Raw genomic sequence first — 13,812 nt, forward strand, 5'->3', positions numbered from 1 at the left:
CTTTAACCTTATAGGGTTTACTACTGTAGAGACTGACTGAGCTGGCCCTAACCTTACAAGGTGTATTACTGTTTTGTAGAGACTGACTGAGCTGGCTCTAACCTTATAGGGTTTATTACTGTAGAGACTGACTGAGCTGGCTCTAACCTTACAGGGTTTATTACTGTTCTGTAGAGACTGACTGAGCTGGCTTTAACCTTATAGGGTTTACTACTGTAGAGACTGACTGAGCTGGCCCTAACCTTACAAGGTGTATTACTGTTTTGTAGAGACTGACTGAGCTGGCCCTAACCTTACATGACCGTAGCTAAGCTTTGTTCCTGGCGCTCACACACAATACATTGTTCATTCCACTTCATGGATGCCAAATAGATGAACAGAGAAATAAAAATGAGTTATGTGATCTGGACAGATTAATGCTAGGCCTACCACACCTCTCCTTGTCATCTATACAGATTAATGCTAGTCCTACCACACCTCTCCTTATCCTCTAGACAGATTAATGCTAGTCCTACCACACCTCTCCTTATCCTCTAGACAGATTAATGCTAGTCCTACCACACCACACCTCTCCATGTCCTCTAGACAGATTAATGCTAGTCCTACCACATCACACCTCTCCTGGTTCTCTAGACAGATTAATGCTTGGCCTACCACACCTCACCTCTCCTTGTCCTCTATACAGATTAATGCTAGTCCTACCACACCACACCTCTCCATGTCATCTGGACAGATTAATGCTTGGCCTACCACACCTCTCCTTGTCCTCTATACAGATTAATGATTGGCCTACTACACCTTTCATTGTCCTTTAGACAGATTCATGCTAAACCTACCACACCTTTCGTTGTCCTCTAGACAGATCAATGCTAGGCCTACCACACCTTTTGCTGTCCTCTAGACAGATTAATGCTAGGCCTACCACAGCTCTCCATGTCCTCTAGATAGATTAATGCTAGGCCTACCACACCAAACCTCTCCATGTCCTCTAGACAGATTAATGCTAAGCCTACCACAGCTCTCCATGTCCTCTAGATAGATTAATGCTAGGCCTACCACACCAAACCTCTCCATGTCCTCTGGACAGATTAATGCTAAGCCTACCAAACCTCTCCATGTCCTCTAGACAGATTAATGCTGGGCCTACCACAGTTCTCCATGTCCTCTAGACAGATTAATGCTAAACCTACCACACCTTTCATTGTCCTCTAGACAGATTAATGCTAAACCTACCACACCTTTCATTGTCCTCTAGACAGATTCATGATAAACCTACCACACCTTTTGTTGTCCTCTAGACAGATTCATGCTAAACCTACCACACCTTTCGTTGTCCTCTAGACAGATTCATGCTAAACCTACCACACCTTTCGTTGTCCTCTAGACAGATTCATGCTAAACCTACCACACCTTTCGTTGTCCTCTAGACAGATTCATGCTCATCCTACCACACCTATCCTCCTCTAGTTCAACTACCAGTTCAAGAGGCCATGCTATGTTGCAACTGGTATTGCAGGCTGGTCTATATCCTAAATGGCACCCTATTCCCTATGGAGTGCACTACTTTTGACCAGAGCCATATGGGTCCTGGTCAAAAGTAGTGCCCTTAATCCCATTTGGGATTCATCCACGATCTCCCAATCAACAAATATCAGTGCTTGTGATAGTGCTCCTCATCAGAGCGGTCACCAGGTCAGTGTTCCGAGGGTTCACGGTCCTCATCAGAGAGACAACAGGTCAGTGTTCCGAGGGTTCACGGTCCTCATCAGAGAGGTCAACAGGTCAGTGTTCTGAGGGTTCACGGTCCTCATCAGAGAGAAAACAGGTCAGTGTTCCGAGGGTTCACGGTCCTCATCAGAGAGGTCAACAGGTTAGCTACAGTTAAATGAGGGATTTCCCATCCTCTCTGTCTATGTCCCCAAATGGCAACCTATTCCCCATATGCAGGTCAAAAGTGGTAGGGAATAGAATACCATTTTGGACACAGCATCTTCTTAACCTGCCAGGATACCAGCCACTCTCTCCACCGTTATTCTCCAAAAAGCAGCGACCCATTCAGCATCAATTAGAAACAGCCTACGTCCAAGGATAAAGCAATGAGTTTGGATACCAAAACCAACCTGGTAATTTTCTAGAACTGCTTTAAGGACAACGGGTGGATTTTAGTTGCGTGTGTTAATTTATTAGACACACCACAAGGTTAAAGTAATTCTCTAGATCAGTGAATCTACTCTGTTGGATACAGAGCTCTGCTGGAGATATCCTGCTGGATGCCCAATACCCTACTGAGGTTTGGCCAGTCTGATTATCATAGGATATGATCCTCTTTATTGAGGATATATCCTCCGCTTTTAGGATGAATACAGTATTCCTCTTGTACCTTTTAGAATTAATACAGTATTCCTCTCTAACATTTGAGGATTAATACAGTATTCCTCTTGTACCTTTTAGAATTAATACAGTATTCCTCTTGTACCTTTTAGGATGAATACAGTATTCCTCTTGTACCTTTTAGAATTAATACAGTATTCCTCTCTAACATTTGAGGATTAATACAGTATTCCCCTCTAACATTTTAGGATTAATACAGTATTCCTCTTGTACCTTTTAGAATGAATACAGTATTCCTCTTGTACCTTTTAGAATGAATACAGTATTCCTCTTGTACCTTTTAGAATTAATACAGTATTCCTCTCTAACATTTGAGGATTAATACAGTATTCCTCTCTAACATTTTAGGATTAATACAGTATTCCTTTTGAACCTTTTAGGATTAATACAGTATTCCTCTTGTACCTTTTAGAATTAATACAGTATTCCTCTCTAACATTTGAGGATTAATACAGTACTCCTCTTGTACCTTTTAGAATTAATACAGTATTCCTCTCTAACATTTGAGGATTAATACAGTATTCCTCTTGTACCTTTTAGAATTAATACAGTATTCCTCTTGTACCTTTTAGGATGAATACAGTATTCCTCTTGTACCTTTTAGAATTAATACAGTATTCCTCTCTAACATTTGAGGATTAATACAGTATTCCTCTCTAACATTTGAGGATTAATACAGTATTCCTCTCTAACATTTTAGGATTAATACAGTATTCCTCTTGTACCTTTTAGAATTAATACAGTATTCCTCTTGTACCTTTTAGGATGAATACAGTATTCCTCTCTAACATTTGAGGATTAATACAGTATTCCTCTCTAACATTTTAGGATTAATACAGTATTCCTCTTGTACCTTTTAGAATTAATACAGTATTCCTCTTGTACCTTTTAGGATGAATACAGTATTCCTCTTGTACCTTTTAGAATTAATACAGTATTCCTCTCTAACATTTGAGGATTAATACAGTATTCCTCTCTAACATTTTAGGATTAATACAGTATTCCTCTTGTACCTTTTAGAATTAATACAGTATTCCTCTTGTACCTTTTAGGATTAATACAGTATTCCTCTCTAACATTTTAGGATTAATACAGTATTCCTTTTGAACCTTTTAGGATTAATACAGTATTCCTCTCTAACATTTGAGGATTAATACAGTATTCCTCTCTAACATTTGAGGATTAATACAGTATTCCTCTCTAACATTTGAGGATTAATACAGTATTCCTCTCTAACATTTTAGGATTAATACAGTATTCCTCTCTAACATTTTAGGATTAATACAGTATTCCTCTCTAACATTTTAGGATTAATACAGTATTCCTCTCTAACATTTTAGGATTAATACAGTATTATATTCTAACTTCTTAGCTCTTAGCTCTGGTCCAGGGGGCCTGTGTGGCTTGTTAACCCTGAACGCTGAGCCTCTTTGAGAGTACCAGAGCTACTAAGCCCCTCATATCCAAGACTGGAAATAAATAACAATGACTTTTAAAAAAACCTTTATTTAACTAGGCAAGTCAGTTAAGAACAAATTCTTATTTTCAATGACGGCCTAGGAACAGTGGGTTAACTGGTCTAAGAACAGTGGGTTAACTGCCTGTTCAGGGGCAGAATGACAGATTTGTACCTTGTCAGCTCGGGGATTTGAACTGGCAACCAACGCTCGAACCACTAGGCTACCCTGCCGCCCCTCCACTCTAACCACTAGGCTACCCTGCCGCCCCTCCACTCTAACCACTAGGCTACCCTGCCGCATCAAAATGTATATTCACAAACAAACTCAGTCGTCCTTGTCCATAGTATAACTGTGTTACCCAGTGCTGTGCTGTACGTGTTACAGAAATGACAGCCCATATGAGGTTCAGTTCAATCCTGTCCTTTTACCCCTTTGCAGCGGTCAATTCAACGTCTCATTGGAAACACAACAACAATGGTTCACTAAGTATTTGAGCATCTGCTTGTAGAAGTGACTGTTTGAGTGAAGTTTATAGTTGACCTTTGACTGGGATTATTAAAAGCACATATTTTATGTGCGATGTTATTCTTCAAGTTTATGTGAGTTAAATTGGGGTGTTGGACATTTTATTGGGCTATGAAATAAATTTATGATTAACAGAGACAGACAGGCAGACAGACAGACAGACAGGCAGGCAGACAGACAGACAGGCAGGCAGACACACAGGCAGGCAGGCAGACACACAGACAGGCAGGCAGAAGACAGGCAGAAGACAGGCAGACAGACAGGCAGGCAGACAGACAGACGGACAGACGGACAGGCAGACAGGCAGGCAGGCAGGCAGGCAGGCTGGCTGGCTGGCAGGCACCTTTATTTGCTGGTTGATTGATTCATTGTTGATTGGTTTGAAATTGTTTTTATTAATAAATCAACATACATGGAAGCTTTAGATGATGTTATGTTGTATCAACTATTTATTTTTGTTGGTCAGCCCAAGCTTTTTAAAAATGTTTTTGTATGTGTGGTGGAAGAGGTGGGGACTGAAGAAAAGGAAGGGATTAAAACCACCAAAGCAAAACTCCAGGGTTTGTCCCGAAATGTGACGTCAGACAGAAGGACTCACTTGTAGCGAGCGTTGACCGGCGCTGGCTGTCATTTGCACGGCGCCGTTTTGCAACAATCTGAGCTCGTGGAATAAATTCTATTTTTTTTTGTTGCAAGAATCTCATTCTGGGTTCAATGAAGTTGATATTGGAATCTCGTAATGAGGTGGCTTCTGCCGTGGATTCTAATAGTAGCCAGCACTCATCAGGTAACATTAATTATTTGATTTAATTCTAACGTTCATGCTAACTTTTGATTTATTTTATCTATGGTTTTCAAGATTACAGGTTATGGATTACAGATCATAAGAATATGAGACGTATAAATGATCGCAGGATGTGCACATCTATCCAGATTAGATTATGTAATTGAGACTTTTTGCGCGCGGTGCCAAATACCCATTATTGGTTTTGCATTGACACTGGGCTATAATCGTGTTGTCAATGTTAATCATACAATAGACCTACTCAGAATCTGTATCTGTGCTAGCGCAGAAACCTAGACAGTCATGAAACGCTAAGATTGGGCACTCCTCTACTCTCTTTCCTCTACTCTCTCCTCTCTTTCCTCTACTCTCTCCTCTCTTTCCTCCACTCTCTTTCCTCTCTATCCTCCACTCTCTCTTTCCTTTCTTAGCTCTACTCTCTCCTCCACTCTCTCTTTCTCTCTTTCCTCTACTCTCTCCTCCACTCTCTCTTTCCTCTACTCCCTCTTCCTCTACTCAGCTCTACTCTCTCCTCCACTCTCTTTCCTCTACTCTCTCCTCCACTCTCTCTTTCCTCTCTATCCTCCACTCTCTCTTTCCTCTCTTAGCTCTACTCTCTCCTCCACTCTCTCTTTCTCTCTTTCCTCTACTCTCTCCTCCACTCTCTCTTTCCTCTACTCCCTCTTCCTCTCTTAGCTCTACTCTCTCCTCCACTCTCTCTTTCTCTCTAATCTACTCTCTCCTCCACTCTCTCTTTCCTTTACTCCCTCTTCCTCTACTGAGCTCTACTCTCTCCTCCACTTTCTCTCTCTCCTCTACTCTCTCCTCCACTCTCTCTTTCCTCTACTCCCTCTTCCTCTCTTAGCTCTACTCTCTCCTCTACTCTCTCTTCCTCTCTTAGCTCTACTCTCTCCTCCACTCTCTCTTTCCTCTACTCTCCCTTCCTCTCTTAGCTCTATTCTCTCCTCTACTCTCTCTTTATCTCTTTCCTCTACTCTCTCTTCCACTCTCTCTTTCCTCTACTCTCCCTTCCTCTCTTAGCTCTATTCTCTCCTCTACTCTCTCTCTTTCCTCTACTCTCTCTTCCTCTCTTAGCTCTACTCTCTCCTCCACTCTCTTTCCTCTACTCTCTCTTCCTCTCTTAGCTCTACTCTCTCCTCCACTCTCTCTTTCCTCTACTCTCCCTTCCTCTCTTAGCTCTATTCTCTCCTCTACTCTCCCTTTATCTCTTTCCTCTACTTTCTCCTCCTCTCTTTCCTCTACTCTCTTTTCCTCTCTTAGCTCTACTCTCTCCTCTACTCTCTCTTTCTCTTTCCTCTACTCTCTCCTCCACTCTCTCTTTCTTCTACTCTCTCTTCCTCTCTTAGCTCTACTCTCTCCACTCTCTCTTTCCTTCACTCTCTCTTCCACTCTCTCTCATTTTAGCTCAGCTAATGACAGGTCAGGTACTACCTCAGTACTGTCTCTGACTAATATAGTTTAAAGTGTGTTATTTGGTAGGTGTGGTTAAATGACCCTGGCCTGAAAGTGATTTATTTCTGTCAGTCACTAGTCCCGTGGATTACTTTATAAGGGGAAACCAAACCACTAGATCCAGTTTGGTATTTGTGTCCATGGGGCTGACTGAACTAGATTGAATTCAATAAATGTAAAGACTAAGGAAGAACAAACGGGTATGTTTTGCATGTGATCCCTACCCTACATTGATCTTCAGTCTACAGTACTGCAGCCTCATACACAACTTTCTCTTAATCTTTAGGTTGGTGGTGGAACTCCTGGCCTTAGTTTGGAAATGTGTCCGAGTGTTTCCCTCTGGAATCAAACATATTTCCACCTGCTGTGGTCTGATGTCATGTACGACTGTTAAAAATGTTCCTGGAAGAACGACTTCCTTCCACAACAAATTTGGGGTGAATGTAACTACAGGCCCCATTCCAATGTAACCCCTGTCTACTGTATCACTATACTGGCTGGGTGGCCCCATCCCAATATGACCCCTGTCTACTGTATCACTATACTGGCTGGGGACCCCATAACCCCTGTCTACTGTATCACTATACTGGCTGGGTGGCCCCATAACCCCTGTCTACTGTATCACTATGCTGGCTGGGTGACCCCATAACCCCTGTCTACTGTATCACTACACTGGCTGGGTGACCCCATAACCCCTGTCTACTGTATCACTATACTGGCTGGGTGGCCCCATCCCAATATGACCCCGGTCTACTGTATCACTATACTGGCTGGGGACCCCATAACCCCTGTCTACTGTATCACTATACTGGCTGGGGACCCCATAGCCCCTGTCTACTGTATCACTATACTGGCTGGGGACCCCATAACCCCTGTCTACTGTATCACTATACTGGCTGGGGACCCCATAACCCCTGTCTACTGTATCACTATACTGGCTGGGTGGCCCCATCCCAATATGACCCCTGTCTACTGTATCACTATACTGGCTGGGGACCCCATAACCCCTGTCTACTGTATCACTATACTGGCTGGGGACCCCATAACCCCTGTCTACTGTATCACTATGCTGGCTGGGTGACCCCATAACCCCTGTCTACTGTATCACTATACTGGCTGGGTGGCCCCATAACCCCTGTCTACTGTATCACTATGCTGGCTGGGTGACCCCATAACCCCTGTCTACTGTATCACTATACTGGCTGGGTGACCCCATAACCCCTGTCTACTGTATCACTATACTGGCTGGGTGACCCCATAATCCCTGTCTACTGTATCACTATACTGGCTGTGTGACCCCATAACCCCTGTCTACTGTATCACTATACTGGCTGGGTGACCCCATAACCCCTGTCTACTGTATCACTATACTGGCTGGGTGACCCCATCCCAATATGACCCCTGTCTACTGTATCACTATACTGGCTGGGTGACCCCATAACCCCTGTCTACTGTATCACTATGCTGGCTGGGTGACCCCATCCCAATATGACCCCTGTCTACTGTATCACTATACTGGCTGGGGGCCCCATAACCCCTGTCTACTGTATCACTATACTGGCTGGGTGACCCCATAACCCCTGTCTACTGTATCACTATGCTGGCTGGGTGACCCCATAACCCCTGTCTACTGTATCACTATGCTGGCTGGGTGACCCCATAACCCCTGTCTACTGTATCACTATAGTGGCTAGGTGGACCCATCCCAATATGACCCCTGTCTACTGTATCACTATAGTGGCTAGGTGACCCCATAACCCCTGTCTACTGTATCACTATACTGGCTGGGTGACCCCATCCCAATATAACCCCTGTCTACTGTATCACTATACTGGCTGGGTGACCCCATCCCAATATAACCCCTGTCTACTGTATCACTATACTGGCTGTGTGAAGGGGGATGTTAGTTGTTGGTGCACATGACCAATGACATAGGTAGTGGTGATGAACCTGGAGATGCTGCTGGTCTCCACTCTGTGGGTTTTCAGGAATAGCACAACATGACATGCCATAGACCAACCCACCAGTATGACCCAGTATTTTATAAATGTTGTTCTGTCCATCCTACAGGTCTTTTCCCAACATTCCACAGCCATGCCTCCCTTGACACCGACCATAGAGCTGTATAACCGGACAGCGTACTGCAAATGGCCGTGCAAGTGTGCCAAGAGCGCCCCCCTGTGTCCGCCAGGGGTCAGTGTGCTCATGGACGGCTGTGACTGCTGTAAGGCCTGTTCCAAACAGGTGGGGGAGACCTGCAACGAGGCGGACGTCTGTGACTACCATAAGGGACTGTACTGTGACTACAGCGTGGACAAGCCGAGGTACGAAAAAGGAGTATGTGCCTGTAAGTGTCCGATAACTTTCCTCTTTGAGTTGTGTCGTTGTATCATCTCCATCTGTGCTGTGAAGTCAGATAACTTTCCTCTTTGAGTTGTGTCGTTGTATCATCTCCATCTGTGCTGTGAAGTCAGTTTGTAAATATAGACACAGTAATGCGAATGGACGTTGTTTTGATTCGACAACTGAATTGATGCATGTATTTCTTCGTGTGCCACAGTGCATTGACACGGGTCTTTCTTGAGGAAGGCGTTTCGAGCTGGAATGCCGACATTGAACAGTCTCAACTATAACGCGCTTCTTGTTTTCCTATGTATACCAATAGGGGATATACTTTACTGTGTAGCGCTGATTGTTATTATTTGACATGATCTATCAAACAGACATGGTGGGCACAGGCTGCGAGTACGACGGAGTGATCTACCGGAACGGTCAGAGCTTCCAACCCAGCTGTAAGTACCGCTGTCTGTGTGTAAACGGCGCCATCGGTTGTGTGCCGCTCTGCACAGACTCCCAACCGCCCCGGGTGTGGTGCCAGACGCCCAGGCGGGTCAAACTGCCGGGCCGATGCTGTGAGCAGTGGATCTGTGACGAGCCCAGGAAGACGCGCAAGGCAGACCCCAGGCCTGCTGAGATAGGTACACTACTACATTCTATGGAATGCATCTCAAATGGTACCCTATGTCCTATGTAGTGCACTACTTTTGACCAGAGCACTATGGGGCCCATTGGTTTCCCAGAAAACCCGTTTGGAAGATTCCTGAAATCAATAAGCAGGGAATCCAGGAATCTTCCAACCAGGATTTCTGGAAAACCTGGGCGTTTTTTTGGGGGGGGGGGGGGCGAGTTACCGGAATTTGGCATCCCTAATCAGGAGTCTGTTCCTCTGTTGACATGGCAGTGCGCGCCAGCCACAATGAGGTCTGGCATAAGAACTGCATTACCCAGACAACCTCCTGGTCCCCGTGTTCCAAGACCTGTGGACGTGGCCTGTCCCTGAGGATCTCCAACGCCAACGACCAGTGTGAGTTGATCAAGGAGTCGCGCCTCTGCAACATCCGGCCCTGTGACGTCGACATCACCAAGCACATCAAGGTGAGAACATCTGTCGCGGCTTGTGCCCTAAATGGCACCCTATTCCCTATAAAGTGTACTACCCTTAGGGCTCTGGTCAAAAGTAGTGCACTCTATAGGGAATAGGTTGGTCCCTGGTCAAAAGTAGTACACTTTATAGACACACACAATATCTCTCACTTTTGCTTTCAATGAATCCAGGCCCAACTTCATCAACTCATGTATTGTGCATATGAACATGGTTTTAAAGGCATATGGGTGACACATGTTTTCTCAATACAGTTGAACATCGTTTTGACAGTGTAACGGTATTCTGACTCCATGTGTCAACCACTCAAGTGTTGATTCTGACCCATGTTGACCTATGAACCCCTCAGCCAGGGAAGAAGTGTCTGAACATTTACAGGGAGGAGCAGAGCCAGAACTTCACAATCTCAGGCTGCAACAGCAAGAAGCCCTACCGTCCAAAATACTGTGGTGTCTGCGTGGCCACAGACGATCGCTGCTGCATCCCTTACAAGTCCAAGACTATCGAGGTGGAGTTCGAGTGTCCCAACGGAGCCACTCTGACATGGCAGGTGATGTGGATCAACGCCTGCTTCTGTAACCTCAGCTGCAGGAACCCCAACGACATCTTCTCTGAGCTGGAGCACTACTACGACCACAATGAGGTCATCAACTGAGCAGCCTTGTCCGAGCCTGAACGTACGGCCCACAGGGCAGGAGACCATCTCCTGTTTCTGTAGCATGAGGAAGTTTAGTGTACAAGTACAACCCCTGGGTAAGACGCTAGTCTGCCGCGGGGCCTTACCCAAATACATCTCCTTAATGCTGAATGCCAAGCGTTTTTAGAGTCTTTGCTAGGATTGGACTGGGGAGAACTGAGCAGAGGACAGGTTAATTTAGGTTATTATTGACTCCAGCTTTACACTCCTTGGAATAAAGGGATTGATGATTTGTTGGTTAGTTGAAGTACCAGGCTGGAACAAAGGCTGCACACCTCTAAGGTCCCCAGGAGGAGGATGGAAGAACATTGCAGTTGAACCCTGCCCAAACTCTTCATTATGATCTTGATAAAAAACACACACAAAAATTATGCACAGGGTTTATCTGTTATTTAACCTCCATTCAATGAAACGAAAAGGTATGTAGGTGTTTTTCAATCTAAATATACACTCAGTGTACAAAACATTAAGTACACCTTCCTAATATTGAGTTGCACCCCCTTTTTGCCCTCAGAACAGTCTCAATTCGTCAGAGAATGGACTCTACAAGGTGTCCAAAGCGTTCCACAGGGATGCTGGCCCATGTTGACTCTACAAGGTGTCCAAAGCGTTCCACAGGGATGCTGGCCCATGTTGACTCTACAAGGTGTCCAAAGCGTTCCACAGGGATGCTGGCCCATGTTGACTCTACAAGGTGTCCAAAGCGTTCCACAGGGATGCTGGCCCATGTTGACTCTACAAGGTGTCCAAAGCGTTCCACAGGGATGCTGGCCCATGTTGACTCCAATGCTTCCCAAATTGGCTGGATGTCCTTTGGGTGGTGGACCATTCTTGATACACACGGGAAGCTGTTGAGCGTGAAAAACCCAGCAGCGTTGCAGTTCTTGATACAAACCGGTGCACCTGGCACCTACTACCATACCCTGTTCAAAGGCACCTACTACCATACCCTGTTCAAAGGCACATACTACCAGACCCTGTTCAAAGGCACCTACTACCATACCCTGTTCAAAGGCACCTACTATCGTACCCTGTTCAAAGGCACCTACTACCATACCCTGTTCAAAGGCTCCTACTACCATACCCTGTTCAAAGGCACCTACTACCATACCCTGTTCAAAGGCACCTACTACCATACCCTGTTCAAAGGCACTGACATCTTTTGTCTTGCCCTTTCACCCTAAGAATGGCACACAAACACAATCCATGTCTCAAGGCTTAAACATCCTTCTTTAACCCGTCTCCTCCCCTTCATCTACACTGATTGAAGTGGATTTAACAAAGTGACATCAATAAGGGATCATATCTTTCACCTGGTCAGTCTGTCATGGAATGTTTTGTACACTCAGTATATTAGCGGAAGTTGATCATGTATTTGTGATGATACCATAGTAGGACACAGGGGTCAAACCCATTGTAATTATGCATCATATTCATGTGGGGATAATCTTCTACCAAGTTAGGGCATTAACCACTCGAGTGGTCATCCTGTTGTATACTCTTCTGTTTCCCTCTTGTTGTGTCATGTCATTAAGCTTACTGTGTATGTACTGTTGTGCTCAAAACATTTAGTCAAGTATTTTGTAGTTTACTGCAAAGTGTACAGTATATCAGACAAGATTCTCTCACATTTTCTCAGTTTTGCATTGATTTCCATTGACTCTTAGTGAACAATAATAGTGTTTGTCTCAATGTCTGCATTGTCAAGTCAGTTAAAAGTGTAGCAACTTTTTATTGATTGAAATTTGATTGAGATCAGCTCAATAAGTGTTGTCATTTATTTCATTGGTCAATACTCTAGTAAACCATATACCATATCAAATGTCATCATAAACAACAAACAAACTCATCCAGGAAGTCACATTTGATTGGTTCAAATAAATACAAAGTATTAAGATTTGGGTCGTGACAAATCTTTTCAAATAAATTTTGTAAAAATAATTTCTGCATTTTTTTGCTATTTCTTTAATACAAAGTGGTACTATACATGCATTGCATTTCTATATAATTTAAATCTTAATATAATCCGTTTTTCATCATTTGAAAGATTTGACCAAACATTAATACATATTCTTATCTCAGGGCTTATTTAAGCGTCATCCTAGGATCACTGATAGCTACAGTCAATATGATTTCTTTATGTATTACAGACGTCTCATGTTATAAAATAGGGAGTCATCAATTTGATCCATCACATATAAAAAGCCAGACAATAGTCACAGATGGCTTTAACACCACAACTGTCCATTACATGTTAATGGTGGAAAATCCCCCGGCATTGTTACATTCTAACAATAAATATCAGAGATACTATTTCCACAGAGGAACATCCATACAGATTACATATCACCCAAATGACATACAGTATGACAACCGTTGGGTATAAACTCTTATTACCCACAATGCAGTGAGAACAGAGCATAGGCCGAGGACAGTCTATCATAGCCGTATGTTGTGGTTTATTGTCAGCAGCAACACAGGCAGTAGGGACAGGGGTTATGAGGTTTGTTGTCAGCAGCAACACAGGCAGTAGGGACAGGGGTTATGAGGTTTGTCAGCAGCAACACAGGCAGTAGGGACAGGGGTTATGAGGTTTGTTGTCAGCAGCAACACAGGCAGTAGGGACAGGACAGGGGTTATAAGGTTCGTTGTCAGCAGCAACACAGGCAGTAGGGACAGGACAGGGGTTATAAGGTTCGTTGTCAGCAGCAACACAGGCAGTAGGGACAGGACAGGGGTTATAAGGTTCGTTGTCAGCAGCAACACAGGCAGTAGGGACAGGACAGGACAGGGGTTATAAGGTTTGTTGTCAGCAGCAACACAGGCAGTAGGGACAGGGGTTATGAGGTTCGTTGTCAGCAGCAACACAGGCAGTAGGGACAGGGGTTATGAGGTTTGTTGTCAGCAGCAACACAGGCAGTAGGGACAGGACAGGGGTTATGAGGTTTGTTGTCAGCAGCAACACAGGCAGTAGGGACAGGACAGGGGTTATGAGGTTTGTTGTCAGCAGCAACACAGGCAGTAGGGACAGGGGTTATGA

The 13,812-nt window shown here is 44.3% G+C and overlaps 1 protein-coding gene across 2 annotated transcripts; it reads left to right on the forward strand.

Annotated features, from left to right (window-relative positions):
- The first annotated feature begins 4,960 nt into the window (after nt 1-4,960).
- LOC135536794 (CCN family member 4-like) lies at nt 4,961-12,713 on the forward strand. Of its 2 annotated transcripts, none has more exons than XM_064963019.1 (5): nt 4,961-5,163; nt 8,704-8,980; nt 9,357-9,611; nt 9,875-10,068; nt 10,425-12,713. In XM_064963019.1, exons 1-5 carry the CDS (start codon nt 5,116-5,118, stop codon nt 10,728-10,730), a joined length of 1,080 nt encoding a protein of 359 aa, XP_064819091.1. In that variant the 5' UTR covers nt 4,961-5,115; the 3' UTR covers nt 10,731-12,713. The 2 variants fall into 2 exon arrangements, with proteins under 2 accessions (XP_064819091.1, XP_064819092.1); XM_064963020.1 differs by having other exon boundaries at nt 9,875-9,997.
- The last annotated feature ends 1,099 nt before the right edge of the window (nt 12,714-13,812 follow it).

The sequence above is a fragment of the Oncorhynchus masou genome, unplaced genomic scaffold, assembly GCF_036934945.1.
Source record: "Oncorhynchus masou masou isolate Uvic2021 unplaced genomic scaffold, UVic_Omas_1.1 unplaced_scaffold_664, whole genome shotgun sequence".
In the NCBI taxonomy this organism is placed as follows: Eukaryota; Metazoa; Chordata; class Actinopteri; order Salmoniformes; family Salmonidae; genus Oncorhynchus; species Oncorhynchus masou.

Excerpts from the sequence above, each read along its gene's own strand:
- LOC135536794 (XM_064963019.1), top strand. The coding sequence starts at position 5,116 with ATGAGGTGGCTTCTGCCGTGGATTCTAATAGTAGCCAGCACTCATCAG. Across the intron at positions 5,164-8,703 it reads TAGTAGCCAGCACTCATCAG|GTCTTTTCCCAACATTCCAC; the intron begins GTAACATTAATT and ends TCCATCCTACAG. Across the intron at positions 10,069-10,424 it reads ACATCACCAAGCACATCAAG|CCAGGGAAGAAGTGTCTGAA; the intron begins GTGAGAACATCT and ends TGAACCCCTCAG.